A 14,984-nucleotide genomic window follows, 5' to 3' on the forward strand; every position below is an offset into this window, starting at 1 on the left:
GGAGCCTACTCAAACTCATGTCCATCGCGTTGGTGATGCCATCCAACCATCTCAGCCTCTGTCGTCCACTTCTCCTCCCGCCTTCAATCTTTCCCAGCATCAGGGTCTTTTCCAGTGAGTCGATTCTTCGCATCAGGTGGCCAAAGTATTGGAGTTTCAGCTTCAGCATCAATCCTTCACTGTGTAGAGTAGGCATTGTTCTAAGGACTTTGCAAATAATGGTTTGACAAAGTTTTACAACAATTTGTGAGGTAAGTACTGTTACCCCTCTTCTGTTGAGAAAGTTGAAGCACACAGAGGTAATGAATTGGGTAGAAAACTGTATCATGATGCTTAAAATATTGACTTCATTTAAATTTTTGTGTTCTAGAAATTGTCTTGATAGCCCCATTTGTGAATCATGAGTGAAAATAAATTCCATTAGTTCATAATTATATATATATTTAAACTTAACATTGACATTCTCAATAGAAATATTCATTATGTAAAGCTCTGAATTTTATGTTTAAAAATATTAAATGTATACTTATGGTTTTAGCACTTGTATACCTTTACTGTAAGTAGGAATTCTAGTTATTTTGTGGGTCTGTCAGAGAGAGAGAAATTGACGTAATCCCAAAAGAATATTAAAATAAAAACCTTTAGGTGGCTATGACCCATAAAATTTTAGAGTGTAAATAAAAGGATTGTATAATTTCCTGTGGTTTAAACAACTTAGTAATATTCATTTAAGTAAATACTATTTTTCCCAACAAATAATGACTTTTAAGTTGTTTTCTCTTTTTTATTTTGAATATTTTTAAGCTTCCAGAAAATTTTGAAAAATAGTACAGCGAGCACTTGTATGTGGTTTTCCTAGATTCATCAGTTTTGCTAAATTTTGTTTTATTCTTCCTGTTTCCTTCCCTACCCCACCACTTTTTTCTGAACCATGTGAAAGAAAGGTGACACTGTTTCACTTTATCCCAAAGCACATCAGTGCATTTCTCCTAAGGACAAGGACATTCTCTTGTATAACTAAAAATACATCAGTCATGACCAAGAATTTAACATGAATACAAGACTGTTATATTGTATATAATACTGTTATATTGAACTATATAAGTAGAGTTCATTTTCAGACTACTTTAGGTATCTAGTGTTTTTATAGTTAAAAAAAACAAAAACAAAAACAAAAAACAGCTCTCTCTTAATTTGGTCTTTCCTGCTGATAAACCAGAACATAGGTGGACTCCCAAGATCCCTTTTATGTACAGCACTCAGTTCACTTAATCTTATCCTCCTTATGTTAGAGTTTGGATCTTTTATTGTTAGTGATTCTATAAATAGAGATTTTCCTACCAAGTTTTTGTTGCTGATATGAAATATTGTGGTAGTTCAAATGCAAGAGACTAACCTTGATGTATATATTGGTTTGTTTTTTTAAAAATATGCATTATCATACATTTTTTCTAAAGGTGTCTCTTATACTGACTATTTTATGGTTCATTTAGAGCTAATAACATGGCCTTGCTGAAAAAGTCAGTATTTTCATCTATTATTTATATATTTTAAATTGTTTTCTATTTGTTATCAGAAAGTTATATCTTTAATCACTAAGGTATGTTGCTTGTTTTCAGGAGATTAAGCGATGAAAAGAATCTTCCTCTTGATGGTAAACGGCAGCGTTTTCATTCACCCCACCAAGAGCCAACTATAGTTAACCACATAGTGCCTTTATCAGATGAAAGAAGATACTCAATGTCACCATTGTTTCATACACACTATGTACCAGATATAGTCAGATGTGTTCCACCTTTTCGAGAAATATCAATTTTAGAACCTAGAGAAATCACACTGCCTGAGGCCAAAGATAAGGTAATTTTAATATAGACTTTAGTTTTATCTTTTGAGAAGTTAATATAAATAGTATATTAAAAGTGTCAGAAATATCTAATGTCTTGGATTAGGTAGAACATGCCCCTTTTCTGTACTATTTAAAAGACTCTTCAACATAGTTTCCTATCTAAATTTGATTCTTTGATTTTTGTGAGTTGTTCTTCTTTGGAAATGAAGCTTTCATATCAGGATGTCAGATTTTCTCTGATTCATAAAAATCTGGGATAAGAGCCTAAAAGAGTTGATTTCTTAGTTTAGAGAATTCTCTTGTTACCTATTCTCTTATAGTAAAACAAGCTTTCATATGGATACTGTAGTAAAGTATTAAAAAGCATGTTTTTCCTTGGTATATTTGTTTTTTTTTTTTTTGGTGTATTTGTTTTTATCTTGAGGTTTTTAATGTCAAGAATAGAGAACCCAGGAGTCAGTGAGAAAATAATACTTTCTTATATTACTGATATGATATGTGATATGATCAGGGAAGATTTATCAAAAACATTATTTGGAAAACAGTTTAAAATAAATGAAGCTCTTTCAGTAATACTTCTTGGAAAATGACATCAGCATTGGGGAATAATGAGTTAATACCAATATTAGAAGCATGTCTCTTCTGCCTCCTCATATTTAGTGAAACTCTTAAAAAAGCATTCTGGCTAATTTAGAAGAGTTTATAATATAAATATCTGCATTCTTTTGAATTGTCTGCAGCTTATATTTGTTGTTTTTGCATTTTCAAAGCTGCTTTACCTTCGAGAAATACCTCCTTTGTAGGCTAAGGAGAATGGGCCTGGAGAGTGTAGTGATTTTGTTTTACTCATCTTTCCATTCCTAGCAAGCAGCATAGGTCTTAAACATAGTAAATGTTCAGAAAATGTTGGGTCAAAAAGGGAATACTTGCTTCATTCCTTGCTTGTGCCACTTTTTATTCTGCTATCATTTTTTTTTCTTTAATTGAGATGCAATTTTATCATAAAATTCACTCCGTCAAAGTGTATAATTCAGTGGTTTTTATTATATTCAGAGGGCAGTGCAACCATTACCAATTTCTAATTCCAGTACCTTTTCATCACCTATAGAAGACACCTTGTACCCAGCAGCAGTCGCTTTCTCATCTCTGCCTGTCTCCCCCAGCCTCTGGCAACCAGTATTGATTTTTAATCTCTATGGATTTGCTTATTTTGAACATTTCATATAAATGGAATCATACAGTACGTGGTCTTGCTTCTTTCAGTTAGCATGTTTTCACGATTCATCCTTGTCATAGCAATTCTCAGTTCTTTATTCCTCCTTATAGCTGAATAAGAGGACACTTCCCTGGTAGCTCAGTTGATGACGAATCTGCCTGCAGTGCAGGAGACCTGGATTTGATCCCTGGGTAGGGAAGATCCCTGGAGAAGAAATTGGCGACCCACTCCAGTATTCTTGTCTGGAAAATACTGTGGACAGTGGAGCCTAGTGGACTACACAGCCCATGGGGTCACAAGAGTCGAACACAACTTAGTGACTAAACCACCACCATAGGGGAATACTATTCCATTGTATAGATATACCATATTTTATTTATGCATTCCTCAGTTGATGGGTTTGGGAGCTATTTCAGAATATTGCTGCTGTGAGTATCTGTGTATAAGTTTTTGTACACGATGTTTTCATTTCTCTTGGGTCTATACTCAGGTGAAATTGCTGAGTTATGTGGTAGCACTATGTATAACTTTTTGAGGACTTGCCAAAGTGTTTTCTAAACTCGCTGCATCATTTTACATTTCTACCAGCAGTGTGTGAGTGATCCAGTTTCTCTTCATCCTTGGCAAAACTTATTATTTGTCTTCTTGATTATAACCATTGTAATGGGTATGAAATGGTATCTCATTGTGATTTGGGTTTGCATTTCTCTAATGACTAATGGTGCTGATCATCTTTCATTTGTGTGTTAGCCATTTGTGTATCTTCTTTAGAGAATTGTCTATCAGATCCTTTGTTTTAATTTTTTTTTAATTGTCGAGTTGTAATAGTTCTTTATATGTTCTGAATACTGGACATGTACCAGATACATAATTTGCAAATATATTCTTGCGTTCTGTGCTTTGTCTTTTTACTTTTTTGATGATGCACTTTGAAGCATAAAAGCTTTTCATGTTAATGAAATCCAATTTATTTGTTTTTCTTTGGTTTCCTGAGCTTTTGGTATTATATCTAAGAAACCATTGCCTAATCCAGGGTCACAAAAATTAATGCCTCTGTTATTCTAAGAGTTTTATAGTGTTAGCTCTTAGATTTAGGTCTTTGATCCATTGAATTAATTTTTATATATGATATTAAGGTAGGGAGGTGTAAGTTCTTTTTTGCTCTTGGTCCAGTTGTCTCAGGACTATTTATAAAAATGGCTGTCATTCTTTATTCGTAATATGAAGTAGGAAAAGCATTTAGGCAATATCAGTGGGAGGGAAGAGAAAGCAAACTAACTTCGAAGTTTTGATACCCCATTTTTGTACCTCTCAGTTCTTTGTCCTTTCTTTGCTTTCTCATTTTAAAGAAACTTACGTAATATTATATTGTGAAAGCCTGCAGTAGAAATCAAATCAGGGCAATACTTTGAATGGAGATATAACAACCTTTTGCTCTATGTGGGATTTTGATATATGTATGTAGATAGGACCATATAAAAATTTTTAATTGAAGGATAATTACTTTAATGTTGTGTTGGTTTCTGCCATACATCAACATGAATCAGCCATAGGCCCATTTTTTATGGAATATATTATGCATAAGTATTGAAGCTCTCAATTTCCACTCTAGTATTCTTGCTTGGAGAATCCCATGGACAGAGGAGCCTCGCGGGCTACAGTCCATGCGGTCACAAAGAGTTTCGACACGACTAAGCAACTAACACACACACACATTTGTAAATAGTTAAATACTGGAACTGACTTCTGCATATGGATACGGTTTATTAATATATTGAGTCTCAGTAAATTTAATAACATTAGTCAGGATAAATCATCTAGTAAAATATGGTTCCATATCAATAACCTTTTCTTTGCTTACTAGCATAGAAAAAAATTCCCCTAAATCTTATGCTTTTGGCATAAGCACTTAACCTCAAGGGATGAAGATTATTAGTAGTATTCTATTGTTAAACCAGCTTCTTTGAGTGCTACTCTAACTTGCCAGTTCTGGGAGAAAGAAGGAAAGTTCATTTCTGTGTTCATTCTTTAAATGAACACTTTTTAAGAAAACTAACATTTATTAATGTCTCTTCTCTTCCAGGCATTCTACATATGCTATGTCATTTAGTCTTTTCAACAACCCCATGACATGGATATTATCCTAATTTTACTGAGGCTCAGAAAGCTAAATAACTTGCTCAAGGTCACAGCTAGTAAGTGACACAACGAAGATTTGTCCTTTGTCTCTAATAATATAAAGAGAAGGAACTTAAGATGCTTAAAATGAAGGGTAGGGAGATGACGTTCTTAGAATTGACTATAAAAGTAGGTCATCTGTGAGAGTAAAATCTAATATTTACTGAGTGTCTTTCTTTGTCAACAGTTTGTATGGTTTATCTCTGCTGGATTTTAAGATGAGTGGGAGGTTCAATGAGAAATAAAGTGTAGCAGCAGTTTGAGGCCTTGAATGCACAGTAGAAGGCCATTGAAGGTTTATGAGTAGAGGACTAGCGCAATTAGATTTGCATTTGGGAGAAGATAATTCTTGCAGTTTAGTGGAGTTTGGTTTGGAATAAGGAGGGCCTGGAAAGAGGTATAACTACCTTGAAGGCTATTAATTGTTAAATTTTTTTCAGATGAGAGATGCTGGAGATTTCAGTTATGGTGGATGGTGGTAAAAAAGATGTGAGAGACCATGCATAAGGAAAATTGATACCTGTGTGGAATGATTGAATGTGGGGGGAGAGGGAGAGAGAGAGATCAGCGACTTTAATGATTTGGACTGTGAACAGAGATGAGGAACCCAGATTTTGAGTGTTCAAGCTGATTGAGGAAGTAGTAGTCAAGAGTTATGTTCCTCAGTGCTTGGAACTATGGGAAATCTGCTGTAACATTTGTCTTCTTGAATGGCCTCATGTTCTGCAGATTGCATGCTAAGGCCATGGGAAATAGGGCTTGAGAGTACACTATGCAAAATCTAAACAGTTTAGGAACCAGAACGCTCTGAAGAACAATAATCAGTCCCTTAGAAAATGACCTGGATAGATCAGGTATGTGGCTTAGCCTGGTTGGGTGCTATTGCAAGGGATATTAAAAAATATACAGTATACACTTGACATATGCTGCCTTGTGGGGGTCACTGAGACAAGGCAGTTAAAGTGGAGCTGTGAGTGAGTGAGTCAGCTGTTAAGTAAGTCTCTGAAGGAAATATGCCAGCGGAGAGCTCCGTGAGGGTGGAGGTATGTTTAGTGCTTTTTGAGTGGGAATCCTAGATGCAGACACGTATCTTTAGTTGATTTAGATCTGTAAGGACTCCTTGTGTGCAGCCAAGCTAAGGGTTTTTTTTTTGTTTTTTTTTAAAATTTTTTGGTAAAGGTTACAATTCCACAATTTCTGCTCCACATACGAATCAGTCCAATTAATACATTAAATTGATACCATTGCCTTATTTATCAATCGTCTGTAAGCTAATTGGTATTGAAGAAAACGTGTTGTAGCTGAGCTGTCCGTATATATTTCAGAAGCATGGTTGGGGCCCAAGATACGAATACTTGCAATAAAAGTGACAGTTGAACTCCTGAAGTAGATTAGATCCTGTATTTTTTTTTTAAGTAATCAACAAAAATTTGTGAGTGCTGGCTATATGCTAAAATGTTGTGTTACAGCATTTTTCTAAATGTTCATGGTCTCTTTACCATGCACATACAGGATAGTGAGAGGGAGAGCCATTAGAAATGGTCATGCGAATTGCAGTTTTATATATTTATAAGTGTTATAAAGGACAAGTGCAGAGTTATCTCCATAATGGTGTGGAGGAGATAATATTTGAGCTGAGATCTGAAGGGTGAGTAGGAGTTAATCAGTCAAAGAGTGTTGGAGGTGGAGAGAAGGAACAGTGTGTCTGAAGGTTTACTGTGTGATAGAAAGGAGCATGCAGTCTGCGGAGAACTGAAAGGAGGCCATATGGTGGCTAGAGTTTGGTTGATTTAGGGGGAAAATTGCTGAAGTGTGGTAGGAGAAGTGGGGAATCAGGCAGATCATGCAAGCACTTTTGTATATCATTTTAGTTTTCACCTAAGAACTTTGGTAAGCTATTCAGGGTCTTTTTTTAAGCAAGAAAGAGATGAGTTAAAAATTGTTTTGACTTCATTTTAAGCAGTTGCACAAATGTGGAAGTAGGAAGTTATTATTGGGTACTAGGTAAAAGGTAATGGTGCTTTGAATTAGGAAGTGCTGATAGTTAAGATGAAGAAAAATTGATGGGTTTAAACTGTGTTGGGGGAAAGTGAAATTGATGGGATTTGATGATGCGTTATTAGATTAGGTCATCTAAGCCTGTGTACCGTTGATGTTTTAGACCAATTTTGTTTGGTATGGAGGGACTATCCCCTGCATCTTAGGGTGTTTTAGCCACATTTCTGACTTCACTCACTAGATGCCAGTAATCCTTGGTTATGAGAACCAAAAATGTCTTCAGACATTAACAGATGTCTCCTGGGGGGCAGAAGTGCCTCTAGTTGAGAACCACTGGTTTAGATAGAGAAAATACTGAGGATTACTTCCAAGTTTCTGGCTTCTGTAACTGGATGCATGGTGGTACCGTTCACTGAGACAGAACAAAAGGCAAGCGGAGCCAGATAAAGGAGTATGTGTGTTTAATAGGAATTGGAGGGTGAGCAGGTATCTTTTGAGTTCTGTGTACGTATTGTTTTAAACATACATTTGGAACATCAAAGTAGATATTAGGAGTTGATGGTTGAATGTATATAGATCTGGAACTCAAAGGAAAGGTATTGACCAGAAGTGTACATTTGGTGATCATTGGCATATAGATGATAATTGAAGCTAAGAATATGGATATGATTGTCTAGGGAGAGAGGAGAGCATGGATCATTGAAATAGGTTGAGGAAAGAGTAGGAAAATAAACGGAAACTAAGCATGTTTACAACTGTTTGGGGAAGTTTGGCTGTGAAGGGGAGAGCCAGAGATGGAAAAGTGGAACAAAGGAGTTTTTTTAAATTTTGCTTTTGAGGTGGAAGAAAGTTTAAGCACATGTAAATATTTATTGGAAAAATTCAGTCAAGAGAGAAAAATTGACTACTGTGGGGGAAAAAAAGTATAATTATGAATAAGATTCCTTAGAAGGTGGAAAGGGTGTGGGTCCTGCTTATATGTGGAGACATTGGCTTTAGGCAAGAGAGAATTTTTTTGAAACTGGAAGATAGGAGGAAAGGATAGGTGTAGTTACAAGAAAGTTTGTAGATATGGTATGGAAGAGTTCCCATAGTTGAATGGCTTCTTCATATTTTCTCTTTGAATTACTGTGCAAGGTCATCTGTTGAGAGTAGAGAGGATGAAGTGGGATATATGCGGTTTAAGAACAGTGGAGATGGTTTGAAGTAGTGTTTACTACTTCAAGTTAATTAGAGAAGCAGAGTGGAGAAGGTTTGACACAGTATTTGCTAGGTAGTGTAGAGGGCTCACTCAACATTGGTGATAATGAATTTATTATTAATAATAATGAATCAGCTGCTTTAGTAGGTTCCAGGGGAATGTATTAAAAGTTTTGATTAGTTTGGAAATTAATTCTGTTTTGAAACCTAAAAAATTAAGATTATGAAAATTAATATGTTTTAAGTTTAAATTGTTTCTCCATTTTAAAGTCTTTTCTGTTTTTGAAGTCATTATATTAGCAAACAAAACTTTTAAAGTAAAAAAATTTCAAATACTTTTCTGAATTTTAACTTTAGTTTCATAGTATCTTTAGATGAAGATGTAGTTGCCTGGACAAAAAAAAAATGGAGGTTTAGAGGAATCAGAGTTATCTGAGCTCCTGAATTCCATCTATTAAAAATGTTCTTCAGAAATTCTGGGTAGTTTGAAGATAACTATGTGAATTGAAGTAATTGATTCTGAATTTTGAGTTGAGATGAGGGTAGGCTGAGGTTTTCTTGGTACTGACTGTAAAGTAAAAACATAATTATGAGTGAATTGTTTAAGATATCTTGTGTAATTTTAATTTTGGAAAGGAGTAAGTTTTATGGAGCCTCTTTTCACCCTGGGGAAACATTTGTTTGGGGACAGTTTACCTTACAGATTTCTCAGAGGCTTTATCTTTAAAAATTTCAGTATTTGACCTTATTTAGAAATAACAAATTGAAAAAGGGGATAAAATATTTGTAAATTATTGGTTCACTGAATTTCAAGCAGTTGAAATATGTATTTGCCTGCATCTATCATTTTTTTTCCCAGCATTACTTAGATATGAGTGGCAAATAAAAATCATAAATATTTAAGGTATACAACATGATGCTTTGATATATGTATACACTGTGAAATGGTTACCATAATCAAGATAATTAACATTCATCACCTCACATTATTTTTTTTTGTGATCAGAACATTTAAATTTATTCTCTAAGCAAATTTCAAGTGTTCTGCACATTGTTATTAACTATATTCACCATATTGTACTTTATGTCTCCTTATCTAATTTATCTTATAACTAAAAGTTTATACCCTTTGGTCAACATTTCCCCGTTTTCCTTATCCCACTCCCTTCCCTGATAACTACCATTGCACTCTCTGCTACCATGAATTTGACTTTTTTAGATTCCACGTGTGAAATCATACAGTATTTATCTTTTTGTGTCTAGCTCATTTCATTTATCTTAATGTCTTCCAGATTCATCCATGTTGCAAATGGCAGAATTTCCATTTTTTTTTAGGCCAAATAATATTTCATTGTGTCCGTGCATACAGACACCCCACATTTTCTTTGTCAGTGGACAGTTAAGTTTCCGTATCTTGGCTACTCTGAATAACACTGCAGTGAACACGGGAGTGCAGAGTCCTTGTTGAGATAGATACTCTTTTCCTTTGGATGTGTACCCAGTCCTGGGGTTGCTGGAACACACGGTAGTTGTGTTTTTAGTTCTTTGAGGAGGCGTCATGCTGTTTTCCGATATGGTTGTACCGATTTACATCCTACCCGTGGTGTATACTAATTCCCTTTTCTCTGGATCCTTGCCAACACTTACCTTTTGCTTTTTGGTAATAGCCATCCTAACAAGTGTGAAGTGATATCTCATTGTGGTTTTGATTTGTATTTTCCTGATGCTTGGTAATGCTGCACATCTTTTCATGTACCTGTTGACCATTTGTATGCCTTCTTTAAAAAAAATGTCTCTTTAGGTCTTTTGTCCTTTTTTAAATTGGATCATTTGTATTTTTGTTAGAGTTGTGTGAGTTTCTTATGTATTTTGGATATTAACCCTTTTTTAGATACATAGTTTGTAAATATTTTCCCCCATTCTGTATGTCACTTTCTCTTTTCTTTCTCTCTCTTTTTTAATTGTTATTTTATAGAAATATTTTTGTTTTACATATTTCCACTTCTGGTTTTTGCTTTTGTTGCCTGTGTTTTTGGTATTAAAATCCAAAAAATCATTGTCAAGACCAACATCATGGAGCTTTCCCCTTATCTTTTCTTCAGGAGTACACTGTTTCAGGTCTTGAATTTAAGTCTTTAATTCATTTTGAATTAATTATTGTGTATGTTGTAAAGATAAGGCTCCAATTTCATCTTTTTGCATGTGGATATACAATTTTCTCAACATTGTTGAAGACTGTCCTTTTTCTGTTGTATAGTCTTGACACCCTTTAGTTAACCATATGTGTGTGGGTTTCTTTCTTGGACTCTCTGTTATGTTCACTGGTCTGTGTGTTCATTTTTATGTCAGTACCATACTATTTAATGATTACTACAGCTTTGTAATAGAATTGGAAATCAGAAAGTGTCATTTCTCCAGCTTTGTTCTTTTTGCTCAAGATTGCTGTAGCTGTTCTGGGTCGTTGGTGGGTCCATAGGCATTTTAGGATTGCTTTTTCTATTTCTGTGAGAAATGCCATTGGAATTTTGATAGAGATTGCATTGAATCTGTAGATTGCTATGGATACTATGGACATTTTAATAATTTTAATTCTTCTGATCCATGATCGGGTATCTGTCCATTTATTTATAGTCTTTAATGTCTTTCATCAATGTTTTATAGTTTTCAGTGTACAGCTTTTTTACCTCAGTGGTTAAATTTATTCTTAGGGCTCTATCTTTATAATGTATGTGTCAGTCAAATTTTTAAAGCCACTGAGATGTAGATTCATGTAAAAAATTTAGACCAATGTCAGCCCAAGAGATCCTCAAATGAAAGCTTGCTTTGTTTTCTCCATCCTCCTTTTATTAGGCAGTTTCCTCTTGACTAAGGTCAGGTAATTGTATGTGCCTAAAAACAATCAGGCTTCAGGGAAAAAAATCAGTTATTCAGACTGCCTAATCATTGTATTAGTTGATGAATTAGGAAGGCTCTAATTTGTGGCCATACAAAAAAACAGTACTTTAACATGCTAGTAAGGAGTGGGTTGTTTTCAGTATGATGTTTTCCTGATTCTATTTTATTTACTTTGAAGAGAAAAGGAATTCAGCATCAAGAATGAATTTAAACTTTTAATTCATATCTAGCTTTATTTTACTCAGTAATTAGTACCAGCTTTTCCTACAGTTTCATGTGTAACAAAGAATGAGACAATGAGAGAACCTGAGGAATTGTCAGTTTTTGTTGAAGTGTTTGTGACCTAATGGACTGTTTTCTGTACCATATTTAACTTTATTTCTTCTGTCTTGAAAGCTCATTGCTATTTTGTGTTCGTTTTTTGTAGATAGCACTTACGTTTAGCCAAAACCTGTTGCTCTTTTTCATGTATTGTAGAAAATGATCAAGTTTTGATACTCCCAGCTGAAAGGTTTATTTACTTTTATATGGGGACCCAGCTTCTAGGGACAGATGGAGAATCTACTGAGAATACCATGCAAAAGTTATACCTGAAGCTTTGCTGGCTCATTTAAAAACTTTTCTGACTCTAAATCCATACCTAACTTGTCTTTAGTGGCTTGTGTTGATCTCAGACAGTGATAGCCTTATTAGTAATTCGATTTGAGTTTGAGGAGCTTCCCTGGTAGCTCAGATGGTAAAGTGTCTGCCTGCAATGTGGGAAACCTGGGTTCGATCCCTGGGTTCAGAACATCCCCTGGAGAAGGAAATGGCAACCCTTGCCTAGAAAATTCCATGATGGAAGAGCCTGGTAGGCTACAGTCCATGGGGTTGCAAAGAGTCGGAGATGACTGAGTGACTTCACTTTCTTTCTTTCTTTCATTTGAGGATAGGTTATAATATTTTTTAGGAAAATTGAATATTGATATTTGGAAAAAATATTTTAATATTTTAAATCTGTATTAGGAAACTTATTTTCTTATGCAATTTTGCAAAGATATAATTTTTACATACAGTGGGAAATATATCTTGTACAAGTAATTTAAAAGTAATAGATCTGGCAGGCAGCCTAAACTGTAGTATTATAGAGATTTAAGCAAATTTAAGAATAATTTGTTTTACAGATACTTTGTTGCAATAGGTTTTTTTAAAACTAAGGAAAACAAGGAATGTTTTACTTCTGAATGAAACAAAAAAAGTTTTTGAAATGCCATTATGCATAGTCAGCTTGTTATTACATATACGATCTAAGTATTTTTTTGCTTAATTTTTAGCCAGGATTTCATATCAGACATTCTTCTTTTTTCCCCAGTTATAAGGCCATTGAGACATCTTTTGAAATATTTCTCTAAGTCTTGTTTCAGCATATATGTACATTTCTTTTTGTGTTTTTTTCTCATCTGGACTCTATATATCTGTTCTAAGATACAGTAACGTAATTTGACAATGTGAATCCATAATGTGACTAGACAGGAAGGAAAATTTACTTGTATAAAAATCTGTTAGATCTCCATTATAGTACTTGAGAGAGAAGAAATTTTCCCAGAACCGTAGAAAAGGGAGAGGAGCAAATATGTGGAATTTCATATTTTCTACCTAATAATAATTTTTTTCATATGTGAGTGTTTCTACATGAACATAGTCATTCTAATGAAAGAATTTTATTTTTTGGCTGTGCTATACAGCTTGAGGAATCTTGGTTCCCTGACCGGGGATTGAGCCGAGCCCTGGGCCCAGCCATGCAGTGAAAGCACCAAGTTTTAACCACTTGATCTCCAGGGAATTCCCAAGAAATTTTTCTCTTTGTTATTCAACAGATGTAGAGTATATGTTTTGACTTTTAGCAGTTTTGATCTGCCTGATTCTCTAGATCAAGGAGTTGACACAGCTTTTTTGATAAAGGGCCAATTAATAAATTCTAGACATGTGAACTACGTGGGCCCTGTCTCCTTTTCTTTCTTTTTTAAGCAATGCTTTAAAAATGTAAGAATCAGTTTTAGTTGGTTAGTCCTACAGAACAGACCAGAGGCAGTTTTTGGCTTACAGGTCAAGGTTTGCCAACCCTGCTGTAGGTAGATAAAACTTAATTATTCAAGTGCCATTTAAAATTTTAGATTAACCAGTTTAACTGGAGACCTTTTAAAAATCTTTTTGTAAATATGAATGCCTTAAAAAGCTTTTTATTATGGAGAGTATCAAATATATAAAAAAATAGAATGTAGTATTGTAAATCCTCATAAGACCAAGCTTGAACAGTTACCAACATTTGACCAATCTTATTTTGTCTATACCTCCCTCCCTTAGTAGTTTGAAGGAAATTACAGGTATCATAGCATTTCATAAATATTTCAGTATTCTCTTTTGTTATCTTTTTCATCTGTCCTTTTCCTAGTGCCATACTGTTCTGATTACTGTAGCTGTATGGTTAAGTTTAGAAGTGTCAGGTATGTTAAATCCTCTAACTTTTTTCTTTTATCTATTTATTTAGATGTTTTAATTTCTCTCAATATTTATAATTTTCAGAGTATAGGTTTTACATATCTTTAATACATTCCTAGGTATTTCATGTTTTTGCTGCTTTTGATAATTCTTAAAAATGTAAACTTCCAATTATTTTTTTCAGTTATGTATGCTTTATAGTCAGTTATCCTTTTAGGAAATTAATAATGAGAGAGAAAACCTTGGTTCTGCATATTATATTAAAATAGTCATTCGTTTTGTGAATATGTCTTTCTGGTGTGCTTCATTATCTGTAGGAATGTTACTCTTTGCATTTTTCTTACAAAAACTTTGTATGAGAATTGAATTGAATCCTTTTTAGGCATTATTTCTTCAAATATTTTTTCTGTCCTCCCATTCTCACCTCTCTTTTTGAGATTCCAATTCTTTTCTGTTAACTTATGTTTAAGGAAGATGGCTTTAGGGAGGCCCAGGTGGCTTGGTGGTAAAGAATCCACCTGCCAAACAGGCGATACTTGTTCGATCCCTGTGTCAGGAAGATCCCCAGGAGAAGAAATGGCAGCCCACTCCAGTATTCTTGCCTGGGAAATCCCATGGACAGAAGAGCCTGGCTAGCTCTAGTCCATGGGGTCTCAAAGAGTCGGACACAGCTCTTAGTGAGTAAACAACAATATACTACTTTCAGATGAGGTTGGGTAAGCTAGCTTTTTGCTAGGTTTGTGGCTGGGGGGAATCCTCTGCTGTGATGTAGTGTTCAAAAATATATCTTCTGAGACCTTTCCTCCTTTCCTTCTCTGCCTTTATCTAGATCAGGGTTTTTCACTTTTGGCAGTATTAGCACTTTTGGTCAGATATCTTTGCTGCGGGGAGTTGTCCTGGGCATTGTAGGATATTCAGTGGCCTTCTGGCCCACCCTGTGGTGCCCACTCCCCCAAGTATGATGACTGATAACCAGAACTGCTTCTCAGCATCGTCAGATGTCCTCTGGAGGGGCAGAATCATTCTTGTTCTAGACTTTCTTTCCTTTACCCCAGTGACTCTGTACTGCTTCGTTTAGATATCTCTTCCTGGCAGTTTCTGCTTGGTATGTTGCTGTGTCTTAGAAGGGAGTTTCAGTTAGTTTTGAGATTCCTGATGTTTGTGTGATTTTCT

At 34.8% G+C, this 14,984-nt stretch overlaps 1 protein-coding gene across 9 annotated transcripts in view; it reads left to right on the forward strand.

The window, feature by feature from the left end:
- TENT2 (terminal nucleotidyltransferase 2) overlaps window positions 1-14,984 on the forward strand; it is a 61,895-nt gene that overhangs the window by 11,393 nt on the left and 35,518 nt on the right. For 8 of the 9 annotated variants that reach the window (XM_055536670.1, XM_055536669.1, XM_055536666.1 and 5 more), the window contains one exon: window positions 1,620-1,857. The exons of the other annotated variant lie outside the window; for it this stretch is intronic. In XM_055536670.1, coding sequence (XP_055392645.1) covers window positions 1,620-1,857 — 238 coding nt within the window. The remainder of the gene's footprint in view (window positions 1-1,619; window positions 1,858-14,984) is intronic. 9 annotated transcript variants of the gene reach the window in all.

This window comes from Bubalus kerabau, chromosome 10, assembly GCF_029407905.1.
Source record: "Bubalus kerabau isolate K-KA32 ecotype Philippines breed swamp buffalo chromosome 10, PCC_UOA_SB_1v2, whole genome shotgun sequence".
Lineage (NCBI taxonomy): Eukaryota > Metazoa > Chordata > Mammalia > Artiodactyla > Bovidae > Bubalus > Bubalus kerabau.